This window comes from Chelonia mydas, chromosome 9, assembly GCF_015237465.2.
Source record: "Chelonia mydas isolate rCheMyd1 chromosome 9, rCheMyd1.pri.v2, whole genome shotgun sequence".
Lineage (NCBI taxonomy): Eukaryota > Metazoa > Chordata > Testudines > Cheloniidae > Chelonia > Chelonia mydas.
The window spans coordinates 79,643,305-79,669,843 of record NC_057855.1 but is presented as its reverse complement, the minus strand read 5'-3'; the positions used below and the strand labels follow the sequence as shown (position 1 = coordinate 79,669,843).

At 44.7% G+C, this 26,539-nt stretch overlaps 1 protein-coding gene across 4 annotated transcripts in view; it reads right to left on the bottom strand.

Moving 5' to 3' along the window:
• The window catches only part of ARHGEF9 (Cdc42 guanine nucleotide exchange factor 9), a 302,987-nt gene that overhangs the window by 212,822 nt on the left and 63,626 nt on the right, over nt 1–26,539 (bottom strand). For all 4 annotated transcript variants that reach the window (XM_007060176.4, XM_027822604.3, XM_037908835.2 and 1 more), the window contains one exon: nt 24,304–24,413. In XM_007060176.4, coding sequence (XP_007060238.3) covers nt 24,304–24,413 — 110 coding nt within the window. The remainder of the gene's footprint in view (nt 1–24,303; nt 24,414–26,539) is intronic.

Below are 26,539 nucleotides of genomic sequence, written 5' to 3'. Positions count from 1 at the left end.
AGACGTTTGTGTTTTATTGTAATGGGATTCATTTGCTCTTCACTTCTAGGTCACTGGCTCAAATCCAACTCAGTTCAGGAGTGATGAAAAATTACCCCCATCTGACAACTGTTCAGTGGCTTCCTGAAATGAACAGATGGGGCTCTGTCCAGTTCTTGCTAGGCAAACATTCCATATCATCCAAACCATCAATATTGGTGGTTCGAAGATGGGGCCAAAGAAGAATACTCGATCCAACTTGTGCTGCACCCCCCAATCTTTGGAAATGTTCAGATCTGAACTACACAGCTCAGGCCTGTCATGGGTCCAAACACTCCTGAGCTTGAATAGGATTAAGATGTGAAGCCAAATCTGGACCTGTACTCCATGGTTCTATCCTGGAATCCACCCAGGTAGTCTTAAGGACTGCACAGGATAGAGAATGAACTCCCCTTTTGCCCCTGAGAAAGGGTTTTCCCTCTGGGTTATAGATGAGACACTTTGGTCAATTGAAATTCACAAACATCCTATAAACTCAGCAGACCCAGTCACAATAAGAATCCAGGGGCCAAATGACTTTCTGGTGTAAATCCACTAGCAATCATGGCATTATGCCACAAACATTTAGGTGCTGAAAGTAAAACTGAAATCATTAGAGGCAGGATGATGTTAAAACCTTTGACTGCATTAGCTGAAGTATTCAATAACTTTTGTTTCTTGTTCCATTTGGCAGGTGGGAATCTGTCAGTAAGGAAGATCCCTGCCCAAAGCACAGCACTACTGTCATTACATTAGGGCTCTCTCTACAGATCATCTCTCCCCACCACATTCCTCTGCAATCTATATTCAGCTCCTCTTCTGTGAGAGCACACTGGTGTTATGAGGCTCTCTTGAATTCTAGTCACTGCCAGGGCCGATCAATGGCCCTGGAGAGTTGTATGTCCAGCTCACTATGGCAAAGTTTGTTTTTTAATTCCTTTCCACAATGCCCCAATAGGAGTTAATCCCATTCTTAAAGACAGTCATTCTCCCAGGCTTATTAAGATGCAACGCATCACTGTCAGGAACTGGACTGCAGCATCTCACCTAAGAACAAGCAGGAGAAAATTTTGACTAGACCGAGACCTTTAAAAAAAAGTGTGGGGGAGAGGAGGCATCAATCAATTCCACCCACTGCAGTCACATTACAGAGCTCAAACTCAGGGGTTTTCAAGACTCATGGATCTTGATTCATGTGCTGAACCCATGGCTAAGATAGCCCGAAAGCATCTGTGGTGACAACCACCAGAGTCACTTCAACCCTCCTGATTCTGATGTTGATCAGAATCAAAAGCCCAGGTTCTCAAAAGTATTTGGGTGCCTAGCCCCATTGATTTCAGCCTGTCTGCCCAATTTCCCAAGTATTGTTACTTGTTCCCTGCCTGGAATCCTAATTCAGCAAGGCAAATTCAAAATTGAGATTCTTTCTCCGAGTTTTCCAGAGACTGGTACTATGGCAACACTCCTGGAGCAGCAACAGGGATAGAGCCACATGGCCACCCAAGTAAAAGATATTTAAAAAACAAGCATGTACATAGTCCCACTGAAGACACATGCCCAAAGTTATGTATGTGCTAAGTGCCTTACTGGATTGGAGCCCAGATGATGAGAAGCACTCCTAGAATCAAGCTTCATGCACAAACATCTGAGTCTCTGAGCTGAAAGTCCACTCTCCCTTTATTTCTCCATTAGTTACAAATCTGCTGGTTTTGCTAACTCTGAGTGACCGAGTTTGCAGGCAGCAGGTAGTCAAGGGGAGTAAAGTCAAGAGGAGAGGGAGTAAAGTCAGCATGAATTGAACTTCTTATTCGTGGAACTGTCTTGCAGGTGTTCAAACACCAGCTCTGAAACTCGTCTGGACAGTTCTGATTCCATCCAGTAGAAGGCAATAATGAACTCACCCCAGTTCACTACAATACTTTGTTTGGTATTTCTCCTTTCCCTGGGTTTCTTTTGTTTTGTTTTTCATTTATTGCTAGGAAAATTTGCATGAAAAAGGATCATTGCTACATAGGGCCCCCCCCCCGGCTCAGGTCACCAGCTAAGACCAGAATAACCCTGTTTATCACAGCACAATGAGTTGCTCTGGGGTAGACTATGATGCCACAAAACAAGGCTTGAACTCAAGAGGTGAGTAATCAGTCGGATAAGATGGCCTCCTAAGCATCAAAGACCCTGCTTGCAAGACTTCATGAAATGAGTCTCAGGCCAGTTCCCGATGGACAGGTGTCCACACATGGCAGTTTTCAAGAGGCCAAGGATTGAATGCATCTTGGAGGAGCCACTTCTAACAGTAAACATAGAATCATAGAATATCAGGGTTGGAAGGGACCTCAAAGCAGGACCAATCCCCAATTTTTGCCCCAGATTCCTAAATGGCGCTCTCAAGGATTGAACTCACACCCCTAGGGTTAGCAGGCCAATGCTCAAACCACTGAGCTCTCCCTCCCCCATGTCCAAGTCAGGTTTGAATCAAGGCAATGGGGCACTGTGGGGAAGCCTGCACCACCACTGGCCACACTGCACATGTTCTGTGGATACAGAACTTCAATCTACAAGAGACGAACTTTCAAAAGCACTAGATCCACATGGCAAAAATTAAGATATTTTCACGACAAATATCCTGACCAACTTGTAAAGGTGACAGAGGAGAGGCAGAGATAGAGAAGTAGAATTGTTGCTAAGTAGGATAGTTATCAAGATTTGTCATGGGGAAATCAGCAAGTCTTCAAATTATTACTTGTTCCTGCAAAGGTTCTCCTTCCTTAATCCTTACCAGCTGTGTCTGCAGAAGACACAAGGAGGGGTATTGAGTTATCATGACTATGTACAATGTTTGTAAGGAAAGCAGGGTGGCTGTTGTCTCTTGAGCTGGGATTTGGGGATGTTGGAAGGGTTCTGTGAAATCCCAGCACCTCACATTGCCCTGGGAGAGAAAAAGAATGAACAAAATTAAAATTTCAAGGGGGTTCTGTTGAAAATGTGTATTAAAAACCCCTCCGCCTGCCATCACCTCTTTTGAGGTGGAGGCTACTTTGCAGCTCCCTGCCTCGGTTTCCCCTTTTCAGGATCCTTGGAGACCTGCATACCAGTCCGAAGATAATTTAAAGCATTCCCCTCCTGGGGTCCCATTTATTTACTTACATAGTCTAGCTCTCCAGACCCCAACCCCAGTTCAGAGCGAGTCTCTCTCTCTCTCTCTCTCCCCCCTCCCTTAGGAAGTCCCCAGTCCTCCTTCCCATAGTGAGGTTCCAATTCAAGTTCTCTCTCTCTCTCTCTCTTCCAACAGGAGTTTGGCCCTCCTGATTCCCTGGGTGAACTTGGGTGAGACTTCTCACTTCTTTCTGCCTCAGTGTCCCCATCTGTAAAAGGGGGATCATAATGCTTAGCGGGTTGTTGTGAGGTTTAATTTGTTAATGTTGGTGAAGCACCTCTGGCATTGTGTTGTCCAGCAGAGGGTGTGGGACAGTTTGGTCTAGTTTTAGTGATTTCCTGGCTTGAGAAAGACAGACAGGAAAATTGAAGTGTCCTGTCATGTTACATAAAATACAGCAGAGAGTGCTAGTATTATTATACAGAATGAACCATAGATTTGATCTCTGGCGTCCCAGCATCACAGGAAGTAGGATGCTCAGGGTTAATGAGTAGAAAGGAGCTGATGAAAGTTGTGTCTGTGGAATTAGTCCATGCCTCAGACTGAACTGTCCTCTATTCCTGGAGAGGAGGATAGGATGGGTCATGTCCTGCTAAAACAGTAGATGTTTTTTGTCTGTAGCTGGTCTATTTCCAGGCTCTGATATTGCCCATGGCTTCCAGGGAGAGTGGCATGTGCTGGAGAGTAATCAGCCCAGTGGCATGTGTCTCCCAGGTGAGAGCGAAATAGTCCAAGCTAGAGATGATAATGATATTATCAAGTAACGCCCAGAGGACCCACTCAGGATTCACGCTCTGATGTGGTCAGCACTGCATAAACCGTATGCAACAATCCTTGCTCCAAGGAGCTCACAAGCCAAATCAACAAGACAAACGGTAGCAGACGGACAATATATAAGCAAAGGAGTTAAAGTCCAAAACTCATTTTTTATTACTGATTTCCCCAAACCATCCTGTCACCAGAATTGCCAGACTCAAGCATTCAGAAATCACGAGTTTGGCTTAGAAATCCACAAGGTTTTAAAGAATTGTGGGGTTTTAGTTGCCTACTGTTTTTGGAGTCTCTAGCGGGTACCTATTTTCAAACTTTCCTCTCCAATTATCCTGGCTAGAAACTTTCTCAGCTTTCCTTAAAAAAAAAAGCCACCACCTTTATGTTATCACATGACTCCAGGAGCTGGGGTTTTAAGAAATACATCAAATATCGCAGGAGTTGAGGTAAAATTGCAAGAGTTGGCAACACTGCTTTGCTCTCTCATGTCCAGGTGCCCCAGCCAACTTGCTCTGCCACAACTGAGCCAAATTGCTATCCTTTTTTTATCCTGCACACCGCAGAGTGGTAGCTACTGACTTCTATGTAGGTGGTCTCTGATGGTATTCCCCTCCTCCCCCCATCACTACAGCTGGTTTGGTAGGAAGTCTCTGGCTCTTGGGAGGGGGCTTCTGCTTGATGTCATTGCCATAGCAGAGGAGAGTTGGGGCAATATCTGGGTTCCAAGAATTTGAGTCCAAGTCCACTCCAGCTGCTCTGCATAGGACTCAGCTCCTTTCCCAGCTACCCTCTTCTGTCACTCATAGGAGTGAGAAAAGAGGCCTGTTTTCATTCCATCTAGGCCAAAGGGGGCAATGCAGGTTGGTTCCCTCTGGATGTTTTCTAGTTTAAATGTCCCTTGCAATGGGGCTTCCACCATTCCCTTGGGAGAATCTTCCATATTCCTAGATCAGCTGGTCCAGTAGCATTTTTTCTGAAGCAAAGCCTACATTTTCCCTTTCTTAGCTTCCTCCCCCTTTACTCCTGTTTTATACCACTACACGTCGTCCTAGATAATTCCTCTCTTTCCTTTCTGCTCCTTGTAGGCCCTTATCCTGTCCTGTCATTCTAGTAATTGTTTAACCAGACTATAAATATTTCCTTCTCTCCTCCTCCAAAGACAGGCCATGCTGTCCCTTAATTTTTGTTGTTCTGTTACTTTCCTTCAGTCTTTCTAATGCTGCTGGCAAACAGGGGCCTGAGATTGTACCACGTTGTGCTCTCCGCTGAGCCGTCCTTTGTGGTGCATCTGCCTCCCTGTCCCAAGACGGGCTGCCTCTGTGCACCCAACCCAAATTCACATTTTGCCGCCATCTTGTACTGTAACCTTGTTTCTAGTTTGCCAGTCCATCACCACTCAGGTTTCTTTTTATCTTTACAGCTTTCTAGGATTCTCTCTGCCATTGCATGTGTGTTCTGGTTTATGTTTCCCCTGACATGTTAGCTTGCATTTTCCCCAAGATGAATCTCTTGGTTGGATTTCTCTTGTGAAGACCACCCAAGGGACTGCTGCAGGTACAGCATCTTGTGCTGGAACAGAATGTACCCAAAAGAGTCCTCAAGGAAGTGGCTTTGTGAACTGCGACAGGTGGGCTGACATCAGAGGATAGAAAAAGTCTCCTAAGCTCCAACATCTTTATTCTTAATGTGCATGAGAGGGAGAGAGAGAGGCAATATATATATATTGTGCCAAAGCTAAGTTAAGAAGCTTGTTCAATTTTTAAACAGTTACATAAAACCATCAAAGTCTGACAGCACAAAAATGCAAGTTGTACAAAAAAAGGAAAAGGAAAAAAGATGAAATGAAATGTTAACGCTAATTCCCCCAGGCTTACACCTAATATGGGCTTCAAATCAGAGTAAACCCTCCTTCCTGCTCTCTTTTCTTCCTTGATAAAAGGCTTCATGTTGTCACACAGGCAACTCCTCCCGGGCAAGTGTGAAAGCTTTGTACACTGAGGCCCTGGCTCTCTCTACCAAACTGACTTTTGTGGCGCTCCTGATGAGCGCCTCAGAACTGTTCCTGGAGAATCAGGCTGCAGGCATGAGCAACGGACACTGTGGCTTTTGGCTCAAACGCAGGCATTGCAAAAAGGGGAGTAGAACTTGGGACTTGTAGGACAGAAGAGTACCATAATGGCACAGTACTTAAGGTGTGAGACCCATTAAGCAGGGTATACCTCCTCCCACACATGCATGAACACCACACCTGACCCATGCCCTCTCACAGAGAGCAATGGTGCACATATGCCCACCCATACGTGGTACTTGAAGCTCCGGATTCCTGACCTGCTCTTTCCCAGTGATGAATAGCTGGTAACACACCCTGTGGCATGCAGAGAACCTGCAACCATGTCAATCTGTATGCGGCATGTTATATAAAGTTACGGTGGAAACTCCTTTTGCATCACAACCAATTACTGGTTAATGCTGTAACTGCAGCAGATTCAAGGCTCCCTAAAAAAAAGAAAACCTTCATTCAGCTCAGTCTTCCAGTGTCAAGCAAGAGTTACCTACCATCAAACTTCTGACCTAGTTTTGTGTTCTGCATCTCTCCTCCCCTTCATGTCCCCCCCCCTCCATGACTTCCTTCTGTCCCCAATTAAATCTGCCTGCGATTTCCTCAATTAGCCTCTTCCTGCTAATAGATGGAGGGAAAGTAGATGTTGTAACAACGTAGTCCCCTGGCAATGGTTCAAAATAATTTTTGAAATTGATGTTGAAGTGTGCAGGATGTATGAATACTTTAATTAATACAAATGTATAGAAGTGAGCAGTTGCATTTAAGACATAGTGATATGGCTGATCTTTGCTGTCATCATGTTATTTATCTCTCAGCCATGCGGCGAGAATCCTGGTGCTCTCATTTAATTGACAGGCCAATAAATCAGGACTAATCTCCCCTTTCTCTGTGTAGTTTTGCATGCTGATTTTCAGCTGGGGTCAGCTATTTGAGAAAACTGCAGTGTTCCCACTGGCACAGCCCCAGACATCACAATGGCTAGAAATCCTATTTGCAAAAGGCTTGGTTTTATAGCGTTCGATGACCTCTTAATGTCTAGGAGGTTCACTCATCACCAAACATTTATACATGTCCGAGGCTGTCTGGGAATAGTCAACTTTTGATGTGGGGATTTTCTGTAGATGCTGATTTCATAGGTGAGGATAGGGGAGGATATCCAAAAAAAGCTGGCCTATTCTAACAGGGGCTCAAAAGTCTGGCTACTTAAGCCAGTCTTCTCAAATTATCTGAACCTCTGCAATATTCCCTCTACTGCAGTGGTTCTCAAACTTTTCTACTGGTGACCCCTTTCACATAGCAAGCCTCTGAGTATGACCCCCCTTATAAATTAAAAACACTTTAAAATATATTTAACACCCTTATATATGCTGGAGGCAAAGCGGGATTTGGGTTGGAGGCTGACAGCTCGCAACCCCCCATGTAATAACTTTGCGACCCCCTGAGGGGTCCCAACCCCCCGTTTGAGAACCCGTGCTCTACTGCATCAGATGTCACACACTTGCTCAGCTTTGTAGGGTTAGGTCACCCTCTATTGGCTGGACCTTAAAGAGTATCACGACATAGGGAATAGCAGGTCCTTTTAAGCAGGAGACATTTATTAAAGAAAGGACAACAGACACAAACAGCAGTTCCCTACAGCTCAAGTTCCAGCTTTGTTTCTTTTATTTACCAGTAACCCCCACATCTTGACCTGGAACTCTGTGCAGTGCACAAAGTCATGCAATGGTTGAACAATGTACTACAAGAAATTAGTAAAGATATATTAATGTAATAATATATAAACAACAAAGATTTCCTTGAGCTAACGATCCTAACATAAGGGTTAATAAGGAGACAGGGTTCTATCTCTGCCGTTGCACACACATGTATAGCTAACAACTAAAATGTCTATCTGTGCAGAACAAATAGATTCATTGCAGAGTGATGGCAGCTTTCTCTCACAAAACTATTCAGGCTGAGGAAGATGTAGAACTAGGCAGACTGAAATGAAACTAAAAGAAAAAAATGTAAGGTGAATTTCACAAACACTTCATGACTGTGAGCTGTGGAATAGTCTCCCAAGGGAAGGGGCAAGAGCCTTGTCACTTGGGACTCTGAGAACTAGACTCGACAGTGCATTAGGGAACAATCCTGCATTGGTCTGGCGATTGACTGACAAAGAGGAAGAGGGCGGGGGGGGGGGGGGCGCAGAAAAAACAGATAAATAAAGCAAGCAGTTATTTCTACATACACCATGTGGAAAACCGTTGTTTTTTTCCCTAAGAAAGGCAATAACAACTCCTACACTGCTGAACTGGTAAGCAGTAATACTCTGCTTGTTTCCAGAAAGAATGTGTTCTCTAAATATCTCCTGGGAGGCTTTGAACAAAACATTGCAGCCCCCGTACTCCTTCCTCCTCTGTTTGCTGCATGCATATCCAAGGCCTTCATTTCCACCTTAGTGCACATATACTGTAGCTATTTCTGTGCAGGAGTGACGTGCGTTTGTTTGCATAACTGGGTTCCCACCTCCTGATCTGCCACTCCAATAGGTTGCAAAATAATAGCTGGGAAATGTCTGACTCCTGATAAAGTTCAACTCCCCTTCTAGCCTAGCGCAGAAAAAAAAAATATTAAGCTCTCTGCAAAGTGGCTTGTAACAAGCTGTGGCAAGATGTAAGACAGCAGCACATCACTGATGATCAGTGGGGTCGTGAGAGTTTTTTATTTAGCTCTCTGGTTTTGCTGAAGTGAGCATCAGAAAAAACAAGTTTCAGAGTAACAGCCGTGTTAGTCTGTATTCGTAAAAAGAAAAGGAGTACTTGTGGCACCTTAGAGACTAACCAGTTTATTTGAGCATGAGCTTTCGTGAGCTACAGCTCACTTCATCGGATGCATAGCATATCGTGGAAACTGCAGAAGACCTGCAGTTTCCACGATATGCTATGCATCCGATGAAGTGAGCTGTAGCTCACGAAAGCTCATGCTCAAATAAACTGGTTAGTCTCTAAGGTGCCACAAGTACTCCTTTTCTTTTTAGAAAAAACAAGACGTCTCCAGCAACGTGATCACTTCACACAGCAAACACTTATGTGCTGAAGTGTGGTCCAGTCTGAACCCCGTCTGCCTTCTAACACCCACATCAGCCTTAAAACGCCATCCACAGCAATAGGAAATTCATCGGTGTCCACGAAGGACTTTGTGACAAAGAATTGTCACATGAAGTAGAAGAGGCCGTGTTTGCGTAAATGGCTCTCTCAACACTCAAACCGGGGAGCTGAAGCTATAGACCCTCCAAGCAATCCCTAGTATTTTTCCAGCACAAAGATTAAAGCGAGGTAGTACAGAAGAGACAGAGAATGGAGCTAGAAAAAGAGAGAGAGAGTCAGGGACACAAGAGGCGTCTAAGTGGATCAGACCATCAGTCTATTTAGCCCAGCAGCAGTCAACACCAGACACAGCAGGGGAAGGTGAACCACCCCTTCTCCCAAGCAAGTGAAATACTGGAGGCTGGGAGGGAAAAATTCCTTCCTGACCCTACGACCATCCATTTATGCCCTGAGGCATGAGCGTTAGCTACATTAGTGGCTGGAAGAAAAGGAGTACTTGTGGCACCTTAGAGACTAACCAATTTATTTGAGCATGAGCTTTCGTGAGCTACAGCTCACTTCATCGGATAGGACAGATGATCAATAGATCAGTGAATTGTGAGCCACATTAGCAGCTCAATTTTTCATTTAATTAATTAATTAATTAATTTTCACCTGCTAGGACAAGTGAGGGTGTTGTCTAGCTCTATTCTGCCTAAGTAAAGAACAGTTACAGAGAGGCAACCAGTGGTCCAGCCTCCGCTCGGAACATATCTGAAGCAACACTGCTTGCTATTCAGCTCAGTCATTTCCCATCATTATGCCAGAACTGACTTCAGCTTGCCACCTTCCCATTCAAATATGTCAGAGATCAAGTACATTTGCAGCATATCAAGTCCCCTTCAGAAGCCAGCCACAATACTTCAACCTCATCTCAAGGGGGCGCCTGCTTATTCCCCATTCGAGGGCCGAAATCACCTGAAAGTTTATATTTAAATCAACAAAGAGCAAAACAAAATTCAAAATGCAGAGAATATTGATTGAGGTTATTTGTTGTTGGCTCCAGAAGGTTTTTGTGGGAGGGAAAGGGGAATCTTTTAGTAGTAAGGCTATCTTTGTTTTCTGGGAACCTACTTTGCTTGGCATCCAGGGCTCTATGCCTCCCCAAGCACAAAGTTGCATTTGACTTGGGAATTATTTCAACTCTCACTAATTGTTTTGCTTGATCTCTTCTCGACCGCTTAACAAATCAGAGAGAGCAGCAGACAACTACATTTGCAGGGTGCCCACAGTTTGGTAACATCAAGCAAAGCAACAAGTCACCAGCTGCTCAAGGGCCATGCTGAATTCCCATGTAGATTTCCATAAACGTGTTTTATCAGGAATAGACACAGCACCAAACTACTTGTCCATCCCCACATTTTCCTCACTGGGGTGAAATTCACTCTTGAGCAAGGAGCAGCTCAAGGCCTATGTACCACTTAAGTCCCATCGAAACCTTTCAGAACAGGTCTTCAGTTGTGCCTAGGCCTTGTACTGGTGCTGGGAAGATGTGCAGAGTTTCACCCAAGATGAACAGAAATCATCAATCCATGTTGGCTGGGTATTGCAGGGTAATGAAGAGGAAGAACAGTCAGGGATTTATCCAAGACTCAAGTCCAGAGTCCCAGTCACGTCACTGGCCCAATCAGATCACTCCTCCTCCCCACCAATAAGTCCCTCCCTTGACCCATGCCAAAGGATTCGGGCAATTATGACAGCCGCCCACCAATTGGTTCTTCCTGCTTGCTTCTGCAGCGCTCTCCTGAATTCATCTCCCCGGAGCTGTTTGAGCCAACGGACACTAATGCAGCATGACAGCTTGAAACGGTTATGCTTTCCCTTAAATCCTCACAATTCCTGTCAACAAGGCTGCTTGGAAGCATTTTCTTGCATCATGATGAAGATGCCCAGGTGATATTTGCTGCTGGCAAAAGCTGAAGGATGGCACTGGATTGCAACAGGCCATTATTTAGTCTCTAACAACCCTGATGACTCCAAAGATTTTTGGACAACACAACAATACAGACTCCTAGAAATTATTGATGGGAAAAGACCAATTGGGGAATTAAGAGAGATACAAGGTGGGTGAGGGAATATCTTCTATTGGACCAACTTCTGTTGGTGAGACAGACAAGCTTTCCAGCTCCACGGAGTTCTTCTCCAGGTCTTGGAAAGGTACTCACAGTGTCACAGCTAAATTCAGGGTGGAACAGACTGTTAACCATAATAGTTAACATGTGTTGCAAGGGACTATTATAAATGAAGTAGGCCATTAACACCTCTGTAAGGTGTTAATTAATTAATCAATTGGGGAATTAGTCCATCCCTGGGGGACAACAGGAGGATTGTTGTCCATTCATTTATAAATCAGGCAAGTGGAACTGTCATTGCTTCATTTAGGAGATTATTTCAGGCTGTTTGATTTTACCATAAAGGAAAGTTTTCCTGATATTCATTCCAAGTTTTCTGTTGCTGTTTCATCACATTGATCTTTATACGCCCTCCTTCTGCAGTGTTAACATCCTTTAAATACTTGACAATACATAGTTGATAGGCCTGCTGTAAAGCCACATTATACATCTCTGGCATTCAAGTTAGAACTGTGCAAAGCATGGACATGGTGTGGGGTGAGCACTCAACCCAAGTCACAATTTCAACTTCAGAGTGAAACGCAGCCAAAACTGCTGATTCTCACCTGGTGAAAGCACAGGTTTTCACAGGCTTTGTGCCACGGTTCCAGCTAGAGATCCTTTAAGATTTGGACCACATTCCTGACATTTGGCAAACCTGACCTGAGTTTTTAGTCTGTAACAGATCCTTCAAGTCAGGTGAATTTCACCAGGTTTGGGGGAGGTGTGAGGGGATGGTTACAAAACCTCCCCTCAAGAGGAAGCACCTTAACAAATCCTTGGTCTTATCACTGTGCTGCATACTGTGTCCCCTCAGAGCTTCAGTACAACAGCAGGGACAGACCTAGGTCCTTCTGCTCTAAAAACAGATAGAGCTGTTGTATTAATTTAGATGGAATAGAGGGGCCAAAATATATTAATATAGCCCAGTCAGTGTCCAACATTAAACAAGGTTCAGGGTTTGGTATACAGAGACCTCAGCTTACTTAGTACCATGGCAATCACACCATTAAAAATCCTTTTAACCTTTTATTAAAGATGCCGAAATGAAAGAAAAACAGTTAGCGCATATGAAATGTAAAGTGGAAAGTCAGGCTTTCATTTTAACAACATCCCTTGTTCCCTTTCCCTTTAGCTGGAGAGAGTTTTAGAAGAAACCCCCCCCTTGATTTGACAGTCTTTTAGGTAGTACCAAAGATGGCAACAGCTGTCTTTTAGGTAAAAGAGAGGAAGCTAGCTAAGCTGAGCTGGAGCTCTTGTTCCCAGGAAACAGTGCAGGTGGCAGCCATACTGGTGAAGCTCACTCCAGTAGCTTCCCTCTATTCTTTCATAGTCTCCACCCAAAGCCTCTTTCTTTAAGGACCCAAAAAGGGATGATGGCTGGGCTGGCATAGCCCACCCTCTAATTACTGCATTCACCAGTTAGCCTAATATCTGACAAAGCAATTTTGGTTCATTTCCGGTTCTACAGCTTCTGTTTTTACCAAGCATGATTTCAACATATGATTCAAGAACTATCAACATGGCCTTTTGGTTTAGACTAATTTTGTCTGGTTCTCTTGCACCTGTTTATAACATTCATTATTGAAAGCAACATGACCTACTTTCCATCAACATCTGTTATTGTAGGTTATTGTAACATCTTATAAAACTTCTATATACTTTTTATAACTGAGCTCAAAATTAGGGTAAATTTGGTGACCCAATTATCACAGCAAGCCTCCACCACTAAAGCCGAAAGAGGATCTCCCTTAGTTGTTAGCAGTATCAGGCCTATGACACACAATTAAGCAATACAGATTCCATCCACCAGAGTACACTGGTGTGCATACATGCCTATTCTAGACAGCTCACTATGATGTCTCTTGGTCACAGTGCCTGATTCTATGATGTATTCTACAGACATAATGACCACTGGCTTCTGCAACATTTGAGAGATCTCAGAATCTTAACAGCCATTGGAGAAAGGACTTTGAGGCTGTGACTTGTGAATTGTACTAATTTCGCCTATCCCCCCCAAATTGAATTCTCTCTTTAGTTAAACCCAGGTGTAGTTACAGTGGCCTTGAGCTACCAAAATAGCTGTTGCTTAGTACTACAAGAGCATTTGTCAGAATGTTTACACAGAGATTTTTCATGCTACATCTAATGCAGAGTTTGGTTTTCCGAGAACAGTGTGCTGGGAAAGTGCAAAGCATACAGAGCATACATTGCTGCCAAGCAAAGTGCCAGCAGGTTTTATAATATAGCCTCTTTCATACAAACCATATCCCAGAGCGAAACAACCCAGTGACAGAGTTAAATAATGAATTACAGCACAAGCAAAGAGAAACCAAGGGGTGTAAGTGAGAAAGAAAAGAACCTTTCTCATCTAAAATTGGATGAGATTGTGTGCTAATAAGTGGGTGATGCACAGAAAGGCCATTCCAGGGACTGGGAGCTGCAGGGGACAATGCTCTCATACTAGAGGTAAGATTTTGGGAAGCAGAGAGAAAGGAGATTTTGCTTTGAACTACATAAGGGCTGATTATGGAAGATCACCATAAACCACATGCTTATGGTCTGGCAGCAGGCAGTTCCATCTGTAGTTTCTCAGGGAGCACCCAACCTTCTAAAGTACTATGAAGGCCATCACGTGGAGGCCACGACCTTCTTGATTCAAGCATGGAAGTGCAAATATCTCTTCTCTGCAGTCCAGAACAACTGCCTCTCCATTTCAAGCCACTCACCTGCTCGTTGTCTACCCCTAGCGGTTTTGGGGAACTCTCCCACCATTGCATTATCATTGAGGCCTGATCTACACTACACAGTTAGGTCAACGAAAGCTGCTTTGCTTCAACCTAGCTGCAGAAGTGTCTTCACTTACATTTGGCTTCTGCCAACATCAGTGCCTCTCTATGCCAATCTAGTAACACCACCTCCCCAAGTGGCGTAGAGTCACGGTCAATGTAGTTAAGCTGACACTGTGTCAGGGTAAACCCTGAGTTGCTTATGTCAATTGTTATTGGCCTTCAGGAGCCTTCCTACACTGCCCCACACTGACAATACAATTGATACAAGTGCTCCTGGTTAGGACGTGCACCGCCTACACTAGGAGCCAAGCCTGCACACACACACAAGCGATTTAGTAACTGCGGTGGCTGGCTGTATGCCAATGTAAGTTAGGTCAACATCATTTTGTAGTGTAGATGTGACCTGAGACAGCTCCATCAGCATGCCATTAATGGAAGCCCTCAAGCAGACAAGGTCCAGGCTCCACCCCAGTGGCATCCATCACTGCTCTACGCAGAAACCCAGCGCTCTTTTAGAAATAACTTTTAAGAGAGTCAAAATGCCCTGAGCAGGATAAACATTCACCTGTTGTCCAGCTGGTAGAAGCAATCAGTAGGTAGTGTAGCTGGAATTGGACCCATCTCAGTCACCAGTCTGTAAATTCAGGGTAAAGGTGGTCCATTCACAGCGAGTCTGGGGATGAGCAAGTTCACTGCAAGCCGCGTATGTTCATCTCACACTCTGCTCAGTTCATATGCCACCATGGATTGGAAACATTAGGCCTCAGATCCCTAGAACGTTACAGTCTCACTGCTCAACAGGGACTTTAGAACTGCTCTTTGCACAAGCATAGGTATGGTGGGCATCCAACAGCAGCCAAGGAGTTAACCATTCTTGGGGTTCAGTATTAGTTACATCAAGGTCTGTCAATTTAGGTTTGCTGACGACTGCCCCACCTCCTGTGCGATCTAGTGATGTCACACAACGCTATGCACTCTACATGTATGCACACACAAATGGGTTTTACGGAACTGGAAAGCAAGTATAGTCACGGATATATTTAGGAAGCTCCTGGAGTTGAATGAGAAAGAGGGCACAGGGAAAACCATACAAACATCTTAAAACTGTGGCAAATAGTACTTCATAATAGGTTTAGCAAGTGATAATGTAAACCACAGAAAAAAATATACAAAGCAGACATTCCCTGGATGCAAAATGATTGAATATTTAGAGCCAGGGAAGAGAGAGATTAGAGAGGATACATTTTCCTGGCTTTCCTCCATGCATACAAATAAATCTCTGAGTGCATTGGTGCACTGATATTTAAACTAATTAGCACAGACAAATCCATGGGACTCCATGCTTTTCGGTCAGCCTAGTCATATGGACAGAAGGCAATCGAATATCATCGTGATTAGCTACAGCTTCTGTGTCAAAATGTAGCAGTCAACAATCTATTCCCCCTGAAATTAGTAAGGCAAGAGAAATATGGTGTGGGACACATTTCAAACAGTAAACGGAAAATATCTCCACAAAATTAAATGCTCACTCAGCACTGCACAAGGAGATAAAAATAGAAAGCAACAGAGCTGGTGTGTTTCAGAGTAGCAGCCGTGTTAGTCTGTATCCTCAAAAAGAAAAGGAGTACTTGTGGCACCTTAGAGACTAACAAATTTGTTTGAGCATAAGCTTTCATGAGCTACAGCTCACTTCATCGGATGCATGCAGTGGAAAATACAGTGGGGAGATTTTATATACACAGAGAACATGAAACAAAGGGTGTTACCATACACACTGTAACGAGAGTGATCAGGTAAGGTGAGCTATTACCAACAGGAGAGAAAAAAAAACAAAAAACCTTTTGTAGTGATAATCAAGGTAGACCATTTCCAGCAGTTGACAAGAACATATGAGGAACAGTAGGGAAGACAATAAACATGGGGAAATAGTTTTACTTTGTGTAATGACACATCCACTCCCAGTCTTTATTCAAGCCTAATGTAATGGTGTCCAGTTTGCAAATTAATTCCAATTCAGCAGTCTCTCGTTGGAGTCTGTTTTTGAAGTTTTTTTGTTGAAGAATTGCGATTTTTAGGTCTGTAATCAAGTGACCAGAGAGATTGAAGTATTCTCCAACTGGTTTTTTAATGTTATAATTCTTGACGTCTGATTTGTGTCCATTTATTCTTTTATGTAGACACTGTCTGGTTTGGCCAATGTACATGGCAAAGGGGCATTGCTGGCATATGATGACATATATCACATTGGTAGATGTGCAGATGAACGAGCCTCTGATAGTGTGGCTGATGTGATTAGGCCCTGTGATGGTGTCCTCTGAATAGATATGTGGACACAGTTGGCAACGGGCTTTGTTGCAAGGATAGGTTCCTGGGTTAGTGTTTTTGTTGTGTAGTGTGTGGTTGCTGGTGAGTATTTGCTTCAGGTTGGGGGGCTGTCTGTAAGAAAGGACTGGCCTGTCTCCCAAGATCTGTGAGAGTGATGGGTCGTCCCTCAGGATAGGTTGTAGATCCTTGATAATGCGTTGGAGAGGTTTTAGTTGGGGGCTGAAGGTGACGGCTAGTGGCGTTCTATTATTTTCTTTGTTGGGCCTGTCCTGTAGTAGGTAACATCTGGGTACTCTTCTGGCTCTGTCAATCTGTTTTTTCACTTAAGCATTCTTAAAACTACAATACCCACCTGCTGGATAGAGATCTTGTAGGTGTTTGGCTCTGTCTGAGGGGTTGGAGCAAATGCGGTTGTATCGTAGAACTTGGCTGTAGACAATGGATCATGTGGTGTGGTCAGGGTGAAAGCTGGAGGCATGTAGGTAGGAATAGCGGTCAGTAGGTTTCCGGCATAGAGTGGTATTTATGTGACCATCGCTTATTAGCACTGTAGTGTCCAGGAAGTGGATCTCTTATGTGGGCTAATCCAGGCTGAGGTTGATGGTGGGATGGAAATTGTTGAAATCATGGTGGAATTCCTCAAGGGCTTCTTTTCCATGGGTCCAGATGATGAAGATTTCATCAAGTAGGCAAGTAGAGTAGGGGCATTAGGGGACGAGAGCTGAGGAAGCGTTGTTCTAAGTCAGCCATAAAAATGTTGGCATACTGTGGGGCCATGCGGGTACCCATAGTAGTGCCGCTGATTTGAAGGTATCCATTGTCCCCAAATGTGAAATAGTTATGAGTGAGGACAAAGTCACAAAGTTCAGCCACCAGGTTTGCCGTGACATTATCAGGGATACTGTTCCTGACGGCTGGTGTGGAATACCAAGCAGAGCTCCCTGCTATGGCTGCATAGAGTCACTGGGAGAAAACCCAGATCAACCCTCCCTTCATTCCATTCTCCTGGAGAGCACTTTGGTTGAATTTCCTGTTCCTCATAAATGTGCTGCTATGGAATTAACTTTGGGGAGCCTGGGAATGCTTCACAGAAGGCATCTGGCTCACATGTACCCCATCACTGCCATTACAGTCCCCTTCCTGCCTCCAGAAATAGGTTGCTTGTCAGAGAAGAGCAAGCCTTTCTGAATATTCAACACCTTTTTGCAGCAGATCTGCATACTCCCTGCTATTAGCACAGGGAACAAGAAAGAAACTGGCCCTAATGCAGATGCAAGATTTCCAGCTTAAATACTCACACCGCAGCTTTGCCTGGCACAAAAGATTGTGCTTTAATCCTTTTTATTAGGATGCCTCACAGGCCAACAGGAAGGAATAGGGAGATGGGCAAGACCAGGGTACTAAAATACAGCTGGCGTTAGAAATTCAGGATGAAGCAGTTCCAGCAAAGGAAAGACTGACCTGAACCTGTGCCCACAGAATACAAATCTCACTAATTAGTGAAGATCCAGAAAAGTGTAGTTAAATCCCCTTGCCACCCCCCTCTCCTGACTGCCAGGTACAATTCAGGCAGATGAATGGACCCTGTGGACAAGACATGGGACTCTGAGGACCTGGTTTCCATTCCCAGCTCTGCCACTGTTTCACTGTGAGAGCCGGGGTAAGATCCTTAACACCTCCTGGACTTCATTTTCTCACCCCATCCCCACCTGAGAGACCCAAAGATCTAGTCCCTGCTCTGCGAGAGTGGGAGAAAGGATTTGAACAGGGTCTAAACACGGGGGATATTCTCAGTCCCTCCTGTTACAGCTGTTCCACCGTGGATTAATAATTAAAGAGTGGCTGGAGCAGAAGGACTAGACTTTGGGTCTCCCACATCCAAGTGATCTAAGAGCTAGAAGATGGCCACTAACAACTCCTCTGGTCAGATTTTAAATGGGTCCTGATCCATTAGGCAACCTTCCGCACACCTACCAGATCAGGCCCCACACGTGAGATAGGCCCTCTTCCACCTTATCCTCTCCTGGTTCGTGGATTGCTCTGAGGCTAGGCATCTGGACACCTAGAAGCGGGCAGCAGTGCACATGCCCTAATACAAAACACCTAGGTGTCGAGGGAACTTTTACACTGACAGTTTGGCACTGAGTGAGTTTAGGCACCTACAGATTTGGCAGCAGTTCTGTGGATTGCAGTGGAGCCTAAAACTTAGGTGCCTACGTCTGGAGTTTAGCCGCCTAAATACCTGTGTGGATCTAGCCCAACAAGCCTTCCCTAGCCCAGCCTGGAGTTCTGAGGTGATTCCAGCCTTACAAACATTCCCCTTGCTTCGACAGTGCATGGGGGGAGGGGAAGGGGGTACTGGGCACTCTGGAGAAAGGACAGCTATTGAGGCTAGGTAGGGAGTAGCTTGGGGGTGGGGGGGGCTGAGGGAGGAGCCAACTCATCTGTCCCCCCCAGCCGTCAATGCCTCCTCTGCCTGTTCTTTCCCTGCACAGACACAACAGAGGGAGCAGCGGGAGGGGAGGCTGCTTGGCTGCTGGGAGTAGCAACTACAAGGCATCCCTACAGAAGCATGAGGGTCCAGTCAGGTTGCCAGATGTGTGTGCGACACTTGGCAGCCTTGTGAACGGGAGCATGTTCACTGACTTCAGGCGACTTTGGACAAGGCACTTAGCACTTAACCAGCTTATAACCCAGAGGTAAGAGAGGTCATTCCCCTGCCCAGACAACACACTCAGTGTTTTTAAAATGCAGAGGAGTGCAGCTCTATTTTCAAAAACCTGCACTTTGCACGCAGCAGCCTCTTGGGGTTCCCGGGGCCACTGCTCACTAGCAGCACTGTGCCCTCGATGGCCTGCGGTGACATTCATTAATTTTTCTGGCACTGCCCCCATTCCTCCAAGGACCAAGATAACACTGGTGCTACTAATGCCGATGCTACATTGACCCGGCCTCTTGCTCTCGAACAGAAAAATTGCCATTTGCAGCATGGAAACTAGGCATAGTTTCTTCCAGAACTGGGCCTGTGGTCTTGATTTACAAGCCTTTCCAGCCACCTGACTTTTGAAACAATCCATTTGGTCTGTGGCTGCAAATAAATGGATTGACAAGAGATATCCAAAAGCCTTCAAATCTTAATTCAGATTTACAAATCTTGCCAAGATTTTCTGGCTCGCAAGGATTTGATTTACAGCCCTGCATTTCTGAGCTCAGGAGATGAGAGATGGATAGGCTTTGAAATGCTGCCATTGTGATCTGTGATTGTAAATCCCAGTCTCGCCTCCTTTAACTCAGTGGATCTGATTTATAAACCCTGATCAGCTTTTGCACCCCTGGCTATTCCCCGTAACTCAGCCTAAGTGACAAGCTGCCTAATTGCAGCGATGAGCAAATCTCGGAAGGTGTTTTGATTAGCACTCCAAAGTTGTTTCTCTGAGTTATCTGCATCTCTTGGGCTAGCAGTTCTCACAACACAGTATTCTGACACTTCTGCTTCTGACCCTAGCAGCCAGGTCTCTTTGTTCATCAAAAGGAAGTTCAAAGGTCCATTAATGTTTCCAGCACTAGAATCTCATTTTTATGTCATTCAGCTGGATGGAAAAGCTTCTTAACCAAGCTTTCCTGGACCCCAGAAATGTTTTTTGCATGACTTGAGATGAAGGTTTAGGGGCGGGGTGCTGAGTTTTTCATTTTAATCCACTTTCGGCATGGCTCTCTAGTTACCTACCGGAAACAGGGCTGTTTCCTCAGATTGTTTGGGATACAGACTCTCTTCTTTTGTGTGTGCACAGTGCCTAGCAGAATGGGGCCCTGATCTTTGATGAGAGCCGATAAATGCTATTGAATGACAAGTAATTAAAAGTAATGTTTAGCAGAGGTATTTTTTAAAATGAGGTTTAAGTCTTCCTGGTAAATCTCTCTAACCTTCTGTGCCATGGCATGTTAGAGATAGAACTATAGCAACAGAATCACAATTTCACACTAGGAATGTGTATTGTCACAACAGTGACAAATACCAAGGCTGCTAAGTGCAGGCCTGTCCTTAATAGGTTAAGAAAGTCTGATTTATTAAACATGGCTGACCACAGGCATGCATCATTCAGAGCCAGCTCCTGAATATGGTAATGTTGTCTATCATATAATACAGCTGATGGCGTTCTCTGATAGGGCTTGAGTAGCATACAACAGAATATATCGCTATCTATAACAGCAGCTCCCCATAAATATTGTTGCTCTTCTTTATTCAACACTTGGCTGGCTCCAGGGCACAGACAATAGCTCTGCTGGAGTTGGCTCATTTTATCGAGATGGCAAATTGCTAGTAGTTGGCAGTTTTGAGACCCGTGTGCACATCACCAAGTGGCCCATCCCAAGTGGCACCAATTCACTGACAGAGGTTCTGTTTGCTCCAAAATCCATCCATGCTAACTTATGTGTCAGCCAAGGGATGAGTGTCACTTAATACAACCAAGATGGGGGTTCTCCCTTGCTGTATCTCTGGTATCTGAGCATGCTCCCTCCTCCGCATTCCCAGCCATTGCTGCCCCATGAAGAGGGTGAGGGATTCCTCCTCTGTCATGACACTGGACCACTCGACGACAAGGATACTTGGTGGATTCACTTATAGGTTCATTGATCTTTTCAGTCCCATAGGGTATGTCTACACTGCAATTCAGAACCCGCGCCTGCCCTGTGCCAGCTGACTGAAGCTTACAGGGCTCCGAGCCTCTTTCACTGCACTGTAGACTTCTGGAGTTGAGCTGCAGCCCAGGCTCTCGGACCCTCCCACCTAGGGTGACCAGATGTCCCGATTTTATAGGGACAGTCCCGATTTTTGGGTCTTTTTCTTCTATAGGCTCCTTATTACCCCCCAGCCCCTGTCCTGATTTTTCACATTTGCTGTCTGGTCACCCTACTCCCACCTCACAGTCAGTGAGACAGCCTGGAAGTCTACACTGCAAAGAACCAGCCCCACAGCCTGAGCCCCTTGAGACGGAGTCAGCTGGCACGGACCAGCCATGGGTTTTTAATTACAGTGTAGCCATATCCATAAAGGTCATACCCTGTAACTTTCACACCTGGAAATTCCACAAGAAAATCATTTGAAACGGCAGAGTTTCGCATCAAGACCATGAATCAGCCCTAAGTTTGTTCAAAAGCTTTGCAGTAGTGAATCTCACAGCTGTGTGTATTTCACATGCTTTAGGTGAAAGGTGTAACAAAATTCTCACCACCAGGTTGGGTTAGTGCTGCTTGCTATAATAATTAGAGTGGGGCTCACACCAAAACCTTGAATCTAAACAACAGGTTTCTAAATTATTTAGATTATAAATTCCTTGGGACAGGGAGCTTATAGTCACACCTCTGTAACAAGTCTCGCTACTCTGGGCACCACACAAAGTTCTAATCCAGATTGAAGCTTTGGGGCTGCCTCTGTAATAGGCCAAACAGCCACAAACTCTGGGAAGAAAGGAGTTTTCAGGTTTTTTGGCCCTCCAATTACAATAATTCTTTGCCCCTCAATTGAGTTTCTCAGGATCTCAAAGCCTTCACAGATTTAACAAATTAAGCCATATAACACACACAAACTAAGCAGTAAACCCGTATTATCCTAACCATAAAGACAGGGAAGTTGAGGCACAGGTAGGTGAAGTGACTTGCCCAAAGTCACATAGTGAGTTAATGGCAGAGTCAGGGATAGAACACAGGTGTGTTCTAATGCCCACCTCTGTGCTTTTACTACCAGCTCATGCTTCTGCTCTTGATTTGTGTATATTCATTACCTGGCAGAGACTTTTAGCTCCATGTACACTCTGCATCCAATTAATGCCCAAGATATGCTGTCTACCAAAGTGGGAGGATCTCCTTACAGAATTACCCCTCTGGGAAGAGATTGTAATCCTGAGGGAAGTGAGCAGAAATTAAGGGCTGACCATCTTGATCAGACTCTTGGTTAAATGAATGTGATTCTTCTCTGTGGATTATATTTCAGCCCACTAGATAAAGAAGTAATTGAAGGTGACAGTCAAGGCACAAAGCTAACAGTTTTCAGAGTGGTAGCCGTGTTAGTCTGTAACAGCAAAAACAATGAGGAGTGCTTGTAGCACCTTAGAGACTAAAAAATTTATTTGGGCATAAGCTTTCATGGGCTAACAGTGACTCCTAAATGCCAATAACCCTTCCCTGCATGTGTTCAGTGAAAGCTGCAGAACCCATCCAAAACAAGGAAATCGGAGTAGTCAACATGAGTTATCACCAGTGAACCACTTCTATCACGAAAACCAGACATAAAGCAGCAGGGTCCTCTTTAACGATCATGTTTCATAAAGGCAGCTGATCAGATAAAGAAGGGCAATTACCTAGCGGCATAATAAAATTGTACAGACACAGCAGGGAGGCAGCAGTGGCAGCAGCTGTGGGGGAAATAGTAACAGGCAACATGCAAGAGTGGGCTCAGTTTGGATCAGTACCCAAGTATTCAGATATTTACCTGAACTTCTGGGTGTAAAGAATTCATGTGTTGTGACAACAGACGTAACTGGAGAGCTCAGACTAGCACTCTATAAGCGAACACTAGTACAAGGATGCTTTATCCTCTTTTTGGGCCCTGCCACTACAGGTCAACATCTCTCTCACTCTCTCTCAAAATCTGGGCTGGAAACAGCATGAAAACAGGGTCCCTTGTAAATGGTCAGTACTGTAGTTCCCTTTTTGGTCCCAACTGGGAAATCTGGTGTTTGTGGGTGCTGGCCCATCCTTTGCTCACCCCACTGCAAAAGAAAGCCCTGTGCGTGGTAAATTAACTCTCTTTTTTTTTGCTCTTTCTCCAAAAGCTCTTCTTTGCTGCGTTCATCCACATGAGCATCATGCTGAAATCAGTGAGACATCAGAGTACACACAGTACAATCAGCAGTACAGCAATTGAAGTGCATCCTGCCTGAACACAGCAGAAAGTTCATGGAGGAAAGCTCCCGCTACCCTACTCCCCACCATGGCAAACATAAGCAAGAGCCAGATTGATTCTGGTCCTAAATTGATTTGCTTCCATATTGTCTAAAGCTATTTCTGAGACTCCCATCTGATCAGTAAAAAGCAGCTTCCCCTCCCCACACCAGCTGGGAATCATTCAATGGACAGTACAAAGAGGATTAGCAACGTAGCTGGCTCATGATGAAGGCAAACCAAGATCCTCTCATGACACGTGCTGACCACCTTCAGCTCCCAATGAAGGGCCTCCTCCCAGAGCCAGGCTCAGGAAAGACAAGTGTCACAATGAATTTCATGTAGTGAACCTGACTTCCAGAAAGCAAGGGTACAGCATGAGGCAGCTACCAAGAGAATTCTGAGCCTGGAGACGCGGTGATATGCAGATCGGGGAATGCTGGCACAGCGCTTTGCCAATTTTCTTTCTAGTTTGCCCACAACTTTCTAACTCCAAGACAAAGATCCAGACTAGTCCCCACAACCCCAGTGGGTTTCACTAGTGAATGTGGGGACTATACTGTTAAAAGTAAAAGGGATTTCATCTGTATTTGCAAAACACTTTGGAAAGAACAGACACACAAATATGTCACAGAGATAGCGACAATAATTAATCCAAAGGACATATGGTAATAAAACTACAGACAATTTGAAATTACACAGTTTCCCCCCATCTGCAAGGAATATTCAGCCAAAAGGAAGGGAGAGCCCAGGTCCTGTATTAGGTTGTAAAGCCTCTGATTTATATCCGATGGGAACTAATCTGGGCAAAAAAGGTTAATGCTACAATCTTTATATTGCCATAAAATAATTCGCACTAATTACAAAAAAAGTCTGCTGCTACAGAAACTGGATTCTGGAAGCTTTTACTAAAGCATATTGTCAGATTCTAAGGCTAAGTACGTACCAGACAAATGCCAGCACGAGAGCAGGTAAAACCATATTTCAAACAATGCCTTACTTTATTGACTAGCAGCTGTTCAGCTCCAGGCTTCAGGGGCTTCCACCTACTGCCACCATTCCTGCCATCTCTGCGTACCTCCAGAGTCTTTGAACCCAGGTCGTTCTCAGCTGTAGGACAAAATCCACACAAAAAGGAATTAAAGGATAAACACCCTATTCTGGCTCAGGCTGTGGGGTGAGGGCTGTTCTGTTTGAATGCAAGAAACAAGAGACAGTGTGAAAATAACTCATTCAAGCGCTACTTTTTTCTTTAACAAAAAAAAAGGAGAGAATTTATTTCGGTGCCTAATTCATGCGCTCGAGATGGAAGAAAAGTATCCTCATTTGGATGCTATGGAAATTCAGACATAACTTGAGAGCTCAGGGCCAAATTCAAATCTGGTACAGGCAGGAAGGGGCAGACACACTGGATCACCGGCCAGGATGCTATTCCACAAGCTCAGGAAGAGTATAATCTGAATACATTGTTATTAAAGGTCTGGTATCTCAAGGACCATACGTTCTAAAACACTTCTTATACATCTTTAGAAATCTGGGATTCCCAGCCTTGATGGTCTGCAACATGACACACCTTGAAGTGGTAACTGCTCCTTTAATCTACGCAAAACAAGAACAGGCCATTAAAAGGCCGAGTACGAGAGAAGCCAGGATGTTTTCATCATCCCAAGCACCTAGGCCAGTCCAACCATGGAAACAATTGCACTTCAGTGGAATTGCACCCACTTATACCAAGTCTGAACTTGACCCTATAGACAACTGAGCACCCCCTAAGGATTCTATACCTGAAGGTGCAGCTGGCTATTAAGGAGATACAGATGAACTAGGAGGACTAGATGATTCAAGAATAATTTACCTTTTATTAAATTCAGCTATATTGTTCTAATCAACCATGAATCCAGCTCTTCCTCCCAACCCCTACTCGATGGGCATGGCACAGTTCTGGGCAGAAGCCTTTGCTCTAGTTTAGAGAGGTCTATTTCCCTCTCATATTGCCCATGGTTTTGTTTGAATCACTCCGCCAGTCCACCCTTCACACAATGCTTGCCTGGAGTGATATCCACTGGGAGAGATGAGCTGTAGAAAGGCACCACATGTAGGTCTGCAGCTGCTGCTAATGCAGGCTCCTGAGTCAGCAGGCCACACATGGCTTGAGCAGAGCACAGACAGTGTTCATTCACTTTCCCTGGGGTCTGTCATCCCTTTCAGGAAGGAAAGAGCTGAATTCCAGAAAATTTGCCTGAGAGATGTACAACACTGATTTCCCTTTTTCCAATCCACCCCTAAGTCCAGACAGCAGTTGCACTCAATGCTAACCTAGGATGGCTGCGTGACTCAGAGATGGGCCCAAACTAAAATCCCAGATCTAAAATATCAGATCCGGGCTAAGAAACTGGCCAGTGACAGGATGAGCTGAAACCCTGTATCCAAGTACTCCTGAGCTTTGGGAAAGTGGAGATACGAGTCTGGATCTGAACTCTGCAGATCAATTTCACCACTACCTTACAATGGCTCTATGTGTAGTGGGTAGCGATACAGTTTGGAAGCTAACAGCATCTGGCAGACAGAATCAGCTAGACCTTATTAAACTAGTTTTAGCTATGAACTGCTCCCCATGCAGACAGGTACCTTCCAGCGGCAAGCCTGGAGGTGTGGTTTACTCTATAGCACAATTAAATGAAGACCTACTGACTGTTGATCCTACACATCTCTTATCAGCCTACCATGCTGTGCCTCTCCTGTGCCATTCATCTGAGGATCTTAGAGTACTTCATAAGCAACCTTCAGGGGCGTTAAAACATGGGGTTTTGTTCTGATTCCCAGTGATAAGCTAACTGTGAAATTCATAGCCATGGACCCAATCCCACTCCCAGCTGAAGTTTTGCTACAGATCAGGATCCAGACCAGGAGATGTGTAGAGCTGGGGTTCTGGCTCAGACCCATCTCTAGTTACGGAATTGCATTCAGGGCTGCTCGAACAGGGAACCTGGTTTTCATCCAGCGTTACTGGGAGAGAGAGAGATTGCACTGAAGCCTATTTCCTAAATGCAGCACCGACCTAGTCAACCTGCTATTATTTTTAGCAGTGCATGTTTCTCTTTCTAGTCTCTCAAACAAACAAAACCAAACTAAGCTGCAGCGTGAGCACTGATTATAACTAAAGGATGATAACTAAAGAGGCAACGTGCAGATCCTGTAACACTTGCATTCTTAAAAAGGCTTATCCACTTCCACCC